The sequence below is a fragment of the Anarhichas minor genome, unplaced genomic scaffold (genome assembly GCF_050575085.1).
Source record: "Anarhichas minor isolate MPS153535 unplaced genomic scaffold, ASM5057508v1 ptg000033l, whole genome shotgun sequence".
In the NCBI taxonomy this organism is placed as follows: Eukaryota; Metazoa; Chordata; class Actinopteri; order Perciformes; family Anarhichadidae; genus Anarhichas; species Anarhichas minor.
Window position 1 is genome coordinate 2,841,419 of NW_027466479.1, and position 16,082 is coordinate 2,857,500.

Below are 16,082 nucleotides of genomic sequence, written 5' to 3' on the forward strand. Positions count from 1 at the left end.
TCCTCTTTTATATGGACTTCATTCTGGTGTCAATCATCACTTTGATTCACTGTTTTATCAGACACAAATGTATTCTGCACTATACTCAATGTATGAATAGAGATCTTTTAAAGAATCTGGTGGATTACCTGAGCTTCCTCTAGCTCCTCCTGAGGATCCCAGGATATTTACAGGCCAGGTGATCGTCATTAGTATTACTACTATAAATAAGGGATCAAGCCAGTGTGCCTCACTATTTTCTGGAGCTTTTAACCGGTTTTCACAAGTGGATGGAGTTTGCTCTGTTGTCATCACATGACCTACGTCTGGAAGCTAGAAAGTGGACCTTGAGTGAGAATTATTTAGTCACAATACAGTTGTTCTGGTCTCGGGTATCATGTTGGCATTAGTAAAGCCAGCCCTGCCCTGTACAGAGCTAACAACGAGATTGATTAGCATGTAATCATACACACATGGAGATGATCTGATGTGTTCACACAACAGCATGCTGAGGATGTGTATTTGAGGTGAAAGCAGCGAGTCACTGCTTATTAATTAGCAGCAGTAATCTGCATCGCTGTCAAAGGAGAGCAGAGCTGAACACAAAATGCTGCTTAGATCATTCTCAAGACCAGTTAGCATAAGAATTCCCAGTATGCACTGCTCCCATGCTGTGGCCCTGATGACGCTGGCCTTTTCACAACCTTGTGTAAATAGAGTAACTCTTTTTTCTTTATTGTGTAGAGAGGTGAGTACAAAACAAGTGCAGACACGTACATAAACACATATACGAGCTGAGGAATATACAAAGTAAGACAGACGAGAACAAAGGACGTAAGGACACTGAGGACAATAAAGGGTTTAGACTGAGGAGTATGAAAGTGAGAGGCGGGGTCACTCAGTGGAGTGGCCAGGCCCAGTGCCAGCACCACACACAGGAGGACAAGGGTTGGGTGGAGAGTTGTGTGATGAGATTGATTGTGTTTGTCATGTGTGTGCATGTGAGCGTTTGATCGTGCTGTATAGATAATGTTACTAACAATAATAATAATAATGAGGAAATCATAATAACAGTAATGATTGAAAGCAAACAATGAAACAAACAGAAATAACAAAAGAATAATATTAATAATAGACAGAAATAAACAGCAATAATGGTAATTACTTATTATAATAATGATAATAGTAATAATTATAAGTAATAGTGATAAAAGTAATAATATCAGTAACAGAGGAAAGTAAGCATCATGAAAAAATAAAAAACACATTAATAGAGGAACTTGAGCCTCCTATCTTGGTTATAAATGTTTTTTTCAGTCTTGTTGAAGACGTGATCCTGATTGTTGTCTGTGAAAACCACCAAAACAATGCAGGAATCCAAAGGCCAGTGGGGATGAGTACTATCAGAACATACGGTTGGACTTGTGTCTACTATCAAAGTCGTACTTGTTGCCATGTTGTAGATATCAGTACATCTTCTGTAACTCACCAATCCATCAGCTGATAGACTGTCACAGAATATTGGCCTCCATATGGATTGTAAGCACATTATATAAGCATAATTCACAGCTGATGTGGATCCTGGTGTGTTTCCTGCTTTGGTTCAGTTTGTGTGTAGCAACATGGTGAAAAGCCCAGAATCGACCCTCCTCTAAGCTAACTGGACAGCAGAGTCTGACTCATCTCAAAGAAATGACTCATCTGATGAACAGCTGTTCTTCATGCTTAAAAACTCAAGATAGTCTCAGTCTTCACGTCTCCACTAAGCTAAAGGAGGACAGTGTTCTGGTGAGGATGTGTAGTCGTCTCATGTACTCTCTCTTCAGACTCAGTTGGTGGTTGTAGGACTCCTTGCTGCAGCACTCTAGATGAGCACTAAGACTCACCCCTTCTACAACAGATCAGAGTTTGGGCCCTGAAGTGACTTTTGAAAGTTTCTGCTTCAGCACATATTTGTGTTCTGAAAGTGTTTAATGGTTCCAGAATACAATACAGTTACATGTTGTAAACAGTTAAATATAAGAACGAGCTCCCGATCACCAGGGCCGGGTGCTCCTGTGTTCTTGCTTCTGCTTCACCCACTGGGCGGTGTAGCAGTTCTCTCCTACAGTCCAGGACCAGCCTCGCCTGCCTCCGTCACTGTCCTTCTCCAACATATGTCTCTGGCTGACCAGCATGCCTGGTGCTGGACGCTGTGGACTGTCCAACACCCTGATCTCCTCCTGAGCACCACAGGCCTTGGCATGTGAATCCAGGAGCCTCTCTGTGCTGTCTACGGAGGTCTGCCTGTGGATGCCATCCTTCTTGGATGCACACAGAGGTGGAAGTGAGAGAGGCTGGGATCTGGGTTCAGGGGCAAGACAGTACAGGGTCAGCAGAAGGAAGGGGAAGACTGTTGCCTTAAAGCTGACATAACAATTCACTGCATAATGACCCTATGTGCAGACATGTGTGACTAAAACGCACGGCAGAGAGCAACTCGACAGCCACCACGTCCTACTGAACGTTTCAATGTGCCTTCAAAAGGACTAAAACATTTAGTATCAAGTCCAGCTGAGATCATTTACATCCCCTACATCACAACAAACAAGCTTTTTTTAAGAGCTTTTATTATTAAAAGGACTTTGTGGAAATATCAGAAATGCTGCTTTTCTTCTCAGCCAGCTGGAGTGTGTGTGTGTGTGTGTGTGCGTGCGTGCGTACGTATGAATGTAGCCTACATGTCATGGGCAGACAGCGTGTTTTTAGTGGTATTGAAGAGCAGGGACCACACCAGGATCTAAACAGACCAGTGACATTTGTGGTGAATGTTTGTTTGGTAGCTCACAGGACAAGGCGTGTGTTCATGTAAAGAACTTAGATGAGTTTAGGACCGATGTCTACACCGACTGTCTGTTGTCTTCCACTGAGACACAACAGGTAAAAAACACATCTGTAGGGTCGGTCCACTGCTGAGCAGATCTCAAGCAGTCTGATCCTGGCATAAGCGGTGTATCATTTCTTGGCTGCTTGGCATAAAAACGTGAACATGTTTATCCAGGCTGGACATAAGGGAACATGCTCAGAATCAGGCGTCTATAGGGGCGAAAGACTAATCGAACCAGTAGCTGGTTCTTTCATGCTTGTTATGTCCAAGTGTCTAGTGAAGTGGTGTAAATACCTGCTTCCTGCTGTGTGAATACTGGCCGACCTCTGTGTGTCTGTGTATCCCAGTGCGTGTGACTGATCCCCCACTGGTCTCAGACCTGAGGAGGCACAAGGTCCTAACACATGAGCAGAGCTCCCTGACTGTGCTGCTCCGGCACTACTCACTCATTCAGGGGCTCCATATTCTCAGGGTAGAAGCCGCCAAGAGCAACATTCAGCATCTTTACACTTTTTAAATCAATTCAAAATAGATTAAATCAATAATTCACCCCTAAAATGAATGAGTCTTGTAAATTACACTTAAGAAAAAAAGATGAAACCTAACAGCTTAATGTACTGTAACGGACTTGTATAGAACCTTTCTAGTCCTCTGAGCACTCAAAGTAGTGCACAGCGCTTACATTCAACCATCAGAACACACATTCACACACTGATTGCAGAGGCTGCTGTTGAAGGTGCCACCTGCCCATCACATCTACGGATGTGACTGTGACCCTGTTTTATTCTATGACATTACTCTCTCTACAGCGAGGACAAATATTGGACACATAAAGTGGCCTGAATGTATTTGATACCGTCTTTCAACCAAGTCCCACTCTTCGTCAGTGGCTGAGGTGTTACACCACGCCCACTCATCATCACGCAACTGAAGTGTCGACACCTGATGAGAACATGACATGCAGTGGAAAGTCTGACAAAGCGATCCTTGAGTTAAGAGGATTTTGTTATCCAAAGACAACCCACAGGTAATAATTAAAAACTTCTTACACACTATGAAGCCTTATTAAGAAAACAAAGAATCCACACATCGTCCATCATGTACACGCTTTATTAATAATGTTTTCGTCTGCACACATTCATGTCTGAAGAAGAATTGTTGTTAATAAAGTGTGTGCAGGACTCTTTGGTATCGTCACACTGATACATACAATTTAATTTGGATCTATTCTATACCAAATAATTACAATACTTCTGTGATTGGTTGAAATCTGGACATGGAAATGGAGCATTTTGACCATGTAATATTGATGACCAGTACAACACAGTAACCAAGCATTAGTGTGACTGATCCTCACTTTACCTTACCTGGTATTAAGGGTCTGTCCAGCAGCCCAGCAGCTCTGCTGTCCATGTGCCGACTGTACAGGCTGCTTCTGGCAACTAGACCCAGCCTGCACCAGAGAGATGGTGACCGCCAGCAAGGAGGATGAAAGCATCCCAAAACATCCAGAGTGGGGTGAAAAAGAGAGAGGACAGGAGTACAAGAGGGGATGGACATGCAATTCAAAAGACAGTTTGGGACAGACAAGGGCAAGAAAATAAAGGGGGCAAAAAAAGGACATAATTACAAAACTGAGTAAAACCAAAATATGACAAAACATGAATGAGTAAACACATGGTGTATGAATAAAACCAAACTCATAAGAAATAAAAAGCCCAAGAATGAAAAGAAGGAGAGAAGAAAGAGCAGCCTCATCTCATATAATAATAATAATTAAAGCTGCGAGCAGCAATGAACGGGCCCTCGTATCGTCCCGCACGTCGGGGGTGCCGGCGGGACTCCGGCCAGCGCGGCCAAGAACGTCCGCGAGCGTCGGACAGCGCGTCCGCGAGTTCGATGGTTTTGCTGATGCTAGAAATGATGCTTAGTAAATCGTGCACCGCGTCCTGTATCCGCTGTGTGGCGCTACAGAACACGCGCAAACATGCATTATGTTGCTCTATATCAAGTGTAAACCACATCTTGTAAAAGTCATGTAAATCGGATGCTGTTTGTCAGAAAGCGCAGATTTTCTTTTGCCAGCAGGGGGCGCTGTGAGTATTAGTGGAAATTAGCTTGTAGACATCCTCAGGCCATGAGTGTTATCAAGCATGGGAAGTTTGGGACCGTTTGCAACAAGTCCAGCTGAGTTACATCACCTTTTTAGAGGGGGAATCATGTAAAGTAGCCGCCCGCTACGGCTAAGCCATGCCGTCAAATGTAAAGCTTTTGATAACTTTTAATCACAACGGTGTTGAGATTGTACTGATCAAATTTGAAGTGGATCTGACAAAGTCCCTAGGAGGAGTTCGTTAAAGTATAGCGACTAATCTATCGAAAAATGACTCAAAAGTCAAAATGGCCGACTTCCGGTATCGTTTACAGCTTGGTCCCAAGATACATTTATTTAAGTCTCTATGAGTTACATGTGCCTACCAAATTTCATACATGTAGGTGAAACGTAGCGATGGGGCAGCCCTTTTGAAAATTTGTCATAAAATATGTCTTCCTATTATCTATGACCTATGTGCAAAGTTCCATGAGTTTTTGAGCATCGCAAGCCACTGAACCATCAGCTTCCTTTTTCATGGTGAATGGTGCGTTGCCAGGACAACAGCGTTCAACGAAAACTCACAATATTCATGATGAATCATCTTCAATATCTTAAGGCTATTCTTACCAAATGTGAGAGTCATCAGGTCAACTGGATAGGAGGAATAAATACAAGTATAAAATGTGACATTTCCTTTTGCCAGTAGGTGGCACTATGACTATGTGAAGATTTTAGCATTCAAATGTTCTCAAGCTTTAAGTAGCAGCATGCATAAGAAGTTTTGTGCAGATTGGATAATGTACCTTGGAGTTATAACAACTTCCTTTTTCATGCCGAATGAGGCAAAATCGCCGCCCCAACGTGTCAAGGCTCTTCCATGAAAACTCACGACTTTGATAACTTTTCATCACAAAGGTCTTAAGAGCATCCTGACCAAATTTGAAGTCGATCGCATAAATTCTGTAGGAGTTCGAGTACAAAGGCTGAAAAATGCCAAAAGTGACAAAAAAAGCACAAAATTGCAGGTGTACTGTAGCGCCCCCTAGTGGTTGAATGGAAAGAAAATGGCAGGGTATGTTACAGGATGTGGTGTGCACATATGCTGCAAATCTGGTGTTTAGGACAAATGGTTTAGAAGTTATGTGTATTGATATATAAGCCACGCCCCTAAGAAGTTTATTGGTCCATGCAAAGGGATATCAAAAAGCTTTTGAAAACTTTTGATGACCTACATCCAATAATGACCCACAGCAAATTTGGTGTCAATCGGACCAAGCGTGTAGGAGGTGTTTGCAAAAATGTGTCTTTCATAAAATTCAAAATTGCGGAAAATTTCGGTTGGTGGAGTTTAGGGGTCTGAGAGGCTTTTTTGTAGATCTAGCGGAATTGGACATGTGTGTTCAATTTCAAGTCAATCGGACATACTGGCCGAGGGGCGTCACCGGTCCAAATGGTAGGGGGTGCTAGAGAGCCATTTCTTTACACACAAATGTGCAACCTATGTCAGATGGCTATTTTCACCAGACCTGAGAAGTCTGCACAATTTGGTGAGTTTTGGAATATGGCAAATACTCAAAAAATGCGCCCAAAGTGTAAAAACAAAAATCAGAAAAAAAAGAAGAACAAACAAAAACTTACAATTTCAATAGGGCCTTTGCTGGACCGACGTTGTCGGTTGCTCGGGCCCTAATAAAGTGTGTGACAGAAGGCAATCTCACATGTGGAGTTCTGTGGCAGATACTTTAATGGGTTCTAGAAAAGAGCAAGCAGAGACAGAGCCATGGTGTTCTCCTCTGCCCAGTGGATCACCACTATGTTTTAACAACAGACTCCTCTTCTTCATGAGTGTGTCTACATGCGCACTAGTGTCCTGGTTATGACAGCAGGATGCTGTTGCAACACCTTAACCAGGATTCTGGACATTGTGTCTTTTTACAGAACGTAGTAGCTGAGATGGTGAAAACTCATACTGGGATATGAAAACCCAGGATATTCAGAAAATGACCAAAAACAGAATAAGATACTAGTGCACATGTTAACACACTTCATGTCACAGAAACTTCTAAAGCAACACAGCCATTCCTTTAAAGAGAAGAGTGCCAGTCAGAGGAAGGTCAATGGAAGCCCAGATGAGATCTATTAAGGGAACTATCGTATGAAATATGAGCAGACGATGACAGTGAGAGGAGACGGTGTACATCAAATAAGTAACAGAAGATAAATGGAGTGGAATGGAGAACAAAAGATGAAGGAAAAGAGAGAGACAGAGACAGTGTTTAGAAAGTTTTCAATCAACTGAAAGACACCAATTTATGAATGGAGCAGAAGCTAAATGGCACCAATAGTGATAGAATATTAAATGTGAATAATTTGGGACATCATTTAAATCTGGAAGAGGACTTTAACGACCGTTAAACTGCATTCAGTCACTAGGTATTAGTCTCTTGAACCTCTGACCACGTGCAGCGACACAGACCTCACTGTGACCCGTTTTCTTCCAATGAAATAGCCTAAAACACACTATCCACAGTGAGATCTGTGGGTTATCCAGAGACTCCGTTTCTGGACGGAGGGCTCAAGGGATCGGTAATGTCAAACTAGAGACTGAGGACGTTTAATGGACGCAATTTATGCTTTCACAATATAATGAATGAATTAATACATGTATTTCTGATTTATGACTAAACATGTCACACACCACTGAGCTCAATTAATCTTCAGGTTCTGAGCATTCAGATAATGTATACCACTAGCAGGTACACAGAATATATGCCATATTCTGTGTACCTGCTGTCTCTGTGGGTCTCTGAAATTATAACAAAAAATGTTTTGCTTCTCTGTAGGGTTCTTTCCATAACCACACAGTTATAATAACAATCTCAGCCTGTCAGTGGCAAAAAGTAAAACTTTAAGCAGAAGGCCAATTTCAAAAAGTGTCACTTAGATTAGCAACTTCAATTTAATTGCAATTTATTGTCTTGGGACTTGTTTTTTGTCTTTAAAATCATTGTTTCGTTATTATTGTGTACACCGTAGCACTGAAAGAAGAGTATACCGTACGGAGAGAATGACTATAAATTCTACCTGGAACCTGTAACTTTAAAATCTTAATCCACTGAACACGCAGGGGTTTTAACAGATGCTACAGAGACAATTGACCCTTCGCTAAGTCCCGCCCTCCAACACAGACTGGCCAATCATAGCACAGCTCCACCCAGCTCTGACCAGTGTCCAACAACTACCCTTCTCTGCTCCACAGACTCTCATCAGTGTTTTCAGATGTTCCTCATGTTCATGCTTTAGTGGATTTGGAGCTGGTCATGGTAAACGTTGAGTAATAGTGATACTCGTTTCAAGACGTTACATTTCTACGTAGACTCCTGTGGAGCTAACGTTAGTAAGTTAGCACATCATTAACTAGCGTTAGCATGTCTGTGCTACGCTAGCTACTGAAGGTATACTGAATGTCTACACATGCTGACTGACAGACTGAGCCCAACACACTCTCATTCAAATGTCTGAAATGTGGATTTACATCCTGCATGCAATGCAACATGCAATGTTTTTTTGTTAAAAATGTTTAAAAAAACATTTTAAAAGCTGTAAATGTTTGTTATTTCTTACCTGCTGCGTCTTGCTCTGCAGCGCTCGATGAGAGGCGACTGTGGGCTCTGGTCCCTGTGGCCCCCAGGGGCAGAAGCTGGGGAGGTGTGAGGGGGCGCCCTGCTGGGGGAGGATCCCACGCTGAGCGAGGGGGAGCACTGGGAGGATCCCGACCGCTGGGGGGAGTGAGGAGGAGCAAACGGCCAAGGACAAGCCCGCTGCTCCTGAAGCACCACTGAACAGGAACAAAGAAAGATATCTAGAGATTTCACAGGCAAACCTGAAAGAACGCTTTGTCTAAACTTGAGAAAAGTACCAAATGTTACTCATAACAACTGATAAGATTAGTTTGAGATGGCCACCTGGAGTACTCGTGAATAAAACACAGGGGCTGTTCTGTGCACAGAAGTCATTGCCGACTTACAGAAGAGTACTACAGCAATTTAGTAGTGCACTGCTGCTGGAGGAGGACACCAGATCCCACACTTCCTATTATCTCGACCATGTCTTTTGTTAGACCCTCTGTGCCTGTTAAATGCTCACCTTGATGATGTAATGGGGGTAAAGCTCCCGAGAGACACAGAAGACAGTAAACGGATGTTTTAAATTGGTGGGGTGCCCTTTAAAACCAAATCAAAGATAATCATTTAAAGTTAAAATGGCAGTAAATACACCTGCCAGTCAGCAGTTATTACTAATCTACATTATAAATATATATATATATTTTTATGGTGAGATATTTCACCCCTGCCCATCATGCTTCATACAAACTTAGGGAGTTATTGAAGTTCATCACCATGTCTTCTTAACTATTCAAATATTGTGCCCCATTAGGACTGAAACAAGTAATGCTGTTTTTAGTGTGTTTGGTTTTGAGACACAAACATGTCTGGCTGTAAATGCTAATCTAAATGTTTCTGTCATATTTAATAGAACTGTATTTGAGATAGACGGTTGGTTAGTTAGACCTGGGCTGACCCTTGTACTTACATTTTGTAACGTAGGGCATTAAACATGTGATGAACTCTTTGATCTATATGGCATAATAGGAGCACAGGCAGAGCAACTTGGCCTAAATATAATACAGTTTGACTTCCATCTCATGGTAGAAGGCTTAATATAAACTCCCCTCATCAAATACAAACATGACAGTTGAAAATCAGTTTTCATACACCACACCACAGTCACAATGTGTCTGTCTATGGCTGTTCACCTTCTCTCTCCATTAAAGAGTAGGGTTTGATCTCTCCGTCCGGCTTTCTGAGGGGAACTTTTCTCAACTGCGCCGCTGTGGAGGAGAACACACTCAGAACATGATGGGATCTCCCTCCCTCACACACCGTCCTTCAGAAGCTACATGATAACAGTGTTAGAAAATGATCCAGTGGTGAAGCCTGTGAAAGCTTGAAGAGAGGATCCGCCCCAAAACACAATTCACATACTGGTCTTGAGATCTTCAGCAACTTGAACCAGATCTGGGAACAGGAGCAACATTTCTGTCAACAAAGACTGGACTCATTGAGAGACTTAACAATCGTCTCTTCTGCCATGTGAAATAGTTGCTCTTGCTCACAGTTACTGGAGTAGTTTAAGATGTTTTTGAGGTGGATTTGAAGCTTCTTTACTGAGGGGCCTTCAACACAAATGGTTACAATGATTGGTAGCCTCCATGTGACACCAGCCATATTGTTAGAACCAATGTTTCTTACATGTACAATCAGCACACACCAACAACACCGTTAACCTAAGGCAGTATGCAGGTGAGAGTTATCATTATGAAATAATAATGTATTACTAGTACGATCCATCAACTTCAATCATCATGGTGTAAATGGATTAAAGGAAAAACACATTTATATCAAGCCATTGAGTCTGAAAGTTTGAATGTAATCTCCTTTACTAGAGAATTAATGTAAAAGTTGAGTTTGCACATCATCAAGCTAACTCCTTTAACTATCGCCAAATGTCAGTTTCTATTAAAAAGAACCGCCGTGCTACCAGGTAGAGCAGGTAACTCGCTGCCTGAGGAGTAAACAGAGGTACGGTGAAACCAGATCTTCTGGGTTTAGTTTCAAATGATAGAAAACTGTCACACTGACATTTTGTAATAACGCAGAATATTAGAAAGATGCAACCCGATAATATAACAGTGAACACCATACATCTTGATAAGTATAAGTAATATTATTATGTCTTCACTAGTTCTCCTTTCAGCCTTCTTCAGTGAACAGCATCCTTTCTCTCCTCTGGAGGGATAAACGTGACCAGTTCAACAGAAGAGGCCAGAAGTCCACAAAGGGCTAACAGTAGCAGGACAGGGAGTGTCAGACAGCGAAGGCGTCTTTAGTTGGCAGAGACTACAGCTAAGAAGTCCGACAGATAAACTTAGAAGAGAATGAGGGTGGATAATATTATGGAAACCAGAAACCAACTGTTAAGTTGTTAAACTTAGTTAAATCATGAGGGCTTTAGAATTCTAACAAGAAACACAGCAGAGGTAACGTCAGGACTTCAGCTCTCTTCAGCTAGCCGCTAAACACAGTGAAGCCTTTTCTATTCAGTCTACAGTCTGTCCTATTTTGTGCGGAGGAAGGAGGAAGGAGGACGTGATGCTGGGGATGTATGAGAAAAGAAAAGTCCTTACAAACAGCCGTACAGCCCCTGATCCGTCAGAAGAGAGGAGGGCGAGCCTGGGAGAGTTTGATGAAACAAAAGATTTTGGAACTGGAATAAAAGCAGAGCAGCAGTCCTGGGTCGAGAGCCAGAATCTCTAATGAGGGGGACCCTTGTCTTCCACATGGACATGTGCAACAAAAGATGAACTGATTGTGATGCCAAAAGCAAGAATTCACTGTAAAGCTGTAGCATGCAACATATGTGATGTAACTGAACTTGACCACAAGTATTTACAAATGTATGTGGTTGTTATGGCATTGAGCAGCTTCTTTTTCCAGACACATGTAAACTGATTTTGGGTTGACATAGAATTTCCAAGGAAGCCAGTCAAATACAGGTTCAGCTGGTCGGGACGTCAGGTTTGAACCCACGCACCCACGCATCACATAACACCTTTCACAACAACAAAAACAAAGCCATGGCATCAGAGTAGTGGAAAAGTTACCTGATCTGTTGAGGAAGAAGCCTTGAAACACCACAAAGTTATTGGCCTGGACAGAATAAAAAGAAAGACAAGATAAGTTAAGGTGCTCATGATAAAGGCGGCTGTGAGTAATGTTGTTTTACAATGATGCAGGGCATTACACAGACGGTGTATCTGTCTGTAACCCTGTGTTTACATGATCTGAGCTGGTTATACGGGCGTGGATAGCAGCGAGCTTCCTGTGGCTATGAGCATAGAGGTTGAGTCTTTAGGAGCAAGATATGTAGTTTACTAGCTTTTGGATCTTTCAACCACATCTCATGCTTGCTAAGGTGCCGTCAAGTGGAAACAAGTGGCTGGAACTCTAGGCCAACATGTAGAAGGAGGGACTGATGAATAAGACCAGAACAAACACGCCTCACTCAATATAGACCACCAGAAGCACTTCAGACAGCTCGGCCCTGATGCTGATCCGAGTCCTAAATATTGCTGAGTCTGATTCTTATATGTTCTTAAATGTTGATCTGAAACATTAGCTGTAGCTACTAAACCTGACACAGCTTTCTTTCACAAGCTATTTGATTCATAAACTGGAGCTCATCATTCAAAACTGTCAAGTTGATCATCTTAAATGTTGATAACGTTTACCTTGTAGAATGACATGAAGCTAATGGGTTTACGAGAGAAGAAGTCTCACTGCCCTTCCAGCGGACCACCAAGGGACCCTGTTTGTATGGTGGTGAAGTGAAGAGTTTTAATGGAGGGGCTCGGTATGGTTTAACAATGATGCGGGCTACCTCGGCAGGCTTCAAACTCATGTTGCGAGCGGTACCGGGCTGGAAATGTAATAGTAGATGAGGAAACGCTCCAACTTTTATAAAAAATCCGCTCTGCGGTCCAACCACGATCTCTCCGCCCACCCTCGACTACGCTCACATGCTCGGACAAACTGATTTTTTTAGATGTGGGCAAAACAAAGATATTGCAGATATCGCTTGACTGGAGAAGTTTCTATGCTATATGGTACTGGGCTATTTAGGTGGATACCTTCAAGGGACAAACTTTTTCTGATCCCGTGAATTGCGTCATGAATCACTCATATGATGTTAGTCAATCTAAAGGATCATGTTGGGAGTCAAGCAAATCGTAGTTTGTCGTAAAACTTTTGACATATAAGACTGAAAATACGTAATTGAAAAACAACACACCCAAGAGAGGCGTAAGTGACTTCTCTCTCTGAAGCTACGATGCCGGTGTGTTTTGTACTGGGATGTATGTACTCACACACAAACACGGTCTTAAAGATAAGATTACTCATAAGAGGCTTGATAAAACATGTTCAGGTAAGATAACGTCACATTTGTGTATGGGACAGAGATGTAGTAAACTGAAACTTTCTTGACGTGGAAAATTACCTTTCAAATTGACAAACATCATTATGTGTAATTCATGTCCCAATTCAGACGGGATAACTAATACTGTCTGGAATACACTGCTGGAATAAGAGAACAAGGTTCTTCATAGATCTAGCCTCTTCATTTTGCTCTCAAAGTGCACCACATTGATGCATTCAACTTTCAAATGTACAAAATGCCCTCGGACCCTCCACCAACCATAGTCTCATAAAATCCTGTGGGAAACCGTGCTTTTTTAAAGTTGTACATTGTGATAACTCACACGTTATGTTATGAACCCAGACAGGACAGCGTTCGGTTTTCGGACGTATCTGGGACTTCCACAACAAGAACAAAGCAGCAGCAATGGTTATTTCAGCCATGGTTGGTATCTATATGGAGGTTAGCCCCCCCCCCCGTCCCCCCCCCCCCCCGTCTCTCTGGTGCAGCTAGCACGAGTGACGTGAATAAAGACAAATGTGAGATCAAACTCACATGAGTAACACAAGGTTTAGTGTTAACGCAGCACTAGTCTTCTATGGTACTGTGGACGGGTATCACTCTTACAGCATCGGCTAAACAATGTAAAACCATCTGTTTCAACTTCTTCTTGTCCCATTGGAAAGGCTCACACATGTTCTCCAAGCAGACGTGGATGGATTTTTCTCTGTTTGGGCCTCATCACAGATTTAATGGAGAGGACTATGCTGAAATCATATCCTTTAGGGTTCCAAGTGATCCCTAAAGAAAATCCCTAAAGTCCATATGATTATTAACAATTCATATTTAATTGTCATTGAAGGATGTTTTATGGTTGGTCGTCTGGGTTTGGTATTTGTGTTATGTACCATTCTTTTTGATGGATACATTAAGTGTTTAACTTCAACTTAAGTGTATACATTGAAAATAAAATCATTAAAAGACAGTAAGCTCATGTAAGCACAGGGTTAAAGATGTGAAGCTATCTTTTAGCACCTTGGATTGCTAATACTACCGCTTTGTCTTATGTTACACACCCAGAGAAAGCACAGACTGTACCTGAGGAACACTTGGTGTCAGGCAGTAATGCTTTGCCAGGAAAGACAGGAATTTGGGCGACGGCCTGTCGTAAGCCATCAGAACTGGCTCTAAATTCTTGTGCTGCAGAAGGGAAAGAGAAAACATGCTGTCACTGATAAACAGCACAAAGCTATGAACTGTGATCATCATCTGTACTGCAGGTGACAGATAACTGGTTTTACAATATTCAGATGTTGTTTCTCTCAACAAAGTTGTTAAAGACTAACTAAACCCCAGAGTTTTAGCTAAAGTACCTCAAACCTTGAAATTCAAAATGCAAAAACGTATCAACATGGGTAGAGATGGGGGGCTAAGACACAACCAGTCATGTCTATTGTCAGCTCATTTTCCGTAACCACTGTAGCATTACAGTCAAACCTCATGAAGTGCTGGCCTTGGTCTACTTTACTTTAACATGTAGCTGGACTTTACTGTGTTTAGCTTACCATTCATTAAAGCGGTTACCTTTTGAATTAGCTGATGCTAATCACTAGTGTTTATGCTAATCTCTAGCATGCTGACTACTGTTGTGATTATGGTTAGGTAACTTCTGTAAAGGGCATGTTATCATGAGAAATACAGTACACACTCAAACATTTGTGAATTTGAGTTTACATGCAAGGATGGGATATGTGTATTCATTGTATTCATAAATACCCATATACAGTTTGAGGTTTAATTAGTCTTTAAAGTTATTTCGGGCATCCCGGGTTTCTGAAGTCCCAATCCTTTTCTGCATCAACAATGTAGGTGACAGAGAACTTTCAAAGTAAGGATGGACATGAGCATGGGTTTGAAAGATCAGTACTAAAGATCAAGATCAGTACTAAAGATCAGTACAAAAGACCAAGATCAGTACTAAAGATCAAGATCAGTACTAAAGATCAGTACTAAAGACCAAGATCAGTACTAAAGATCAGTACTAAAGATCAAGATCAGTACTAAAGATCAGTACTAAAGACCAAGATCAGTACTAAAGACCAAGATCAGTACTAAAGATCAGTACTAAAGATCAAGATCAGTACTAAAGATCAGTACTAAAGACCAAGATCAGTACTAAAGACCAAGATCAGTACTAAAGATCAGTACGAAAGATCAAGATCAGTACTAAAGATCAGTACGAAAGATCAAGATCAGAACTAAAGATCAGTACTAAAGATCAAGATCAGTACTAAAGATCAGTACTAAAGATCAAGATCAGTACTAAAGATCAGTACGAAAGATCAAGATCAGAACTAAAGATCAGTACTAAAGATCAAGATCAGTACCAAAGATCAGTACTAAAGATCAGTACTAAAGATCAAGATCAGTACTAAAGATCAGTACTAAAGACCAAGATCAGTACTAAAGATATCAGGACTAAAGAACAGTACTTTCACATATCTGCACAGCTAGCTGCGTAAAGTGGGTATTACTGTTTTGACATAGCACTTGAGGGGCCCTACATACTACTGTTACATTATTATTAATCCAGGAGACTCCTGTCTGTATATGTTGAGGAACACTAGAGACAGAGCTGGACAGAGATTAGCCAGGTCAATATATCTATACAGTTTACAAACTCTGAAACATAGACATCGGTATGAGCATCAAAAATCCAGAAATGGTCTGGCTATAATTGTAGATATCATTAAAGAAAGCTTTCACAGATGCATATTTATAAATACTATAAAATATTTATGGAAGCAGCCAACCTTTGCAGCTCTATCAGGCTGTCTATCAGTGCTGTCACAATAACACTCTTCATATCTGTATTCTATCACAACACATCAAGGCGAGCAATCAAGCCCAGACCCTGTTCATGTTTTGAACTAAGGAACCTGAAGGTGACTGTAAAAACATCTTCCACTGCACTGAGCCTGCTTTCTAGTAATTTGCCCCAGAGAGAGGAATGTTTCACCTGCAACATGAAATCAAACAGCTCCAGCCCGTAGCCATGTCGCTGAAAGTTCTCTGCTATGTAGAAATCCAGAACACACAGTGGCT

The 16,082-nt window shown here is 41.7% G+C and overlaps 1 protein-coding gene across 4 annotated transcripts in view; it reads right to left on the reverse strand.

The window, feature by feature from the left end:
• Nucleotides 1-684: 684 nt before the first annotated feature.
• The window catches only part of atat1 (alpha tubulin acetyltransferase 1), a 21,214-nt gene continuing 5,816 nt past the window's right edge, over nt 685-16,082 (reverse strand). Inside the window, exons 5-13 of one of the 4 annotated variants that reach the window (XM_076106147.1) lie at nt 15,997-16,082; nt 14,076-14,177; nt 11,665-11,710; nt 11,188-11,233; nt 9,757-9,831; nt 8,565-8,778; nt 4,213-4,298; nt 3,140-3,224; nt 685-2,322 (exon numbers count right to left, since the gene is read on the reverse strand). The exon at nt 15,997-16,082 is cut by the window's right edge and continues 28 nt beyond it. In XM_076106147.1, the coding sequence (XP_075962262.1) occupies nt 2,116-2,322; nt 3,140-3,224; nt 4,213-4,298; nt 8,565-8,778; nt 9,757-9,831; nt 11,188-11,233; nt 11,665-11,710; nt 14,076-14,177; nt 15,997-16,082 (947 nt within the window). In that variant the 3' untranslated portion in view covers nt 685-2,115. The remainder of the gene's footprint in view (nt 2,323-3,139; nt 3,225-4,212; nt 4,299-8,564; nt 8,779-9,756; nt 9,832-11,187; nt 11,234-11,664; nt 11,711-14,075; nt 14,178-15,996) is intronic. The other 3 variants (XM_076106145.1, XM_076106146.1, XM_076106148.1) reach the window with 3 other exon arrangements.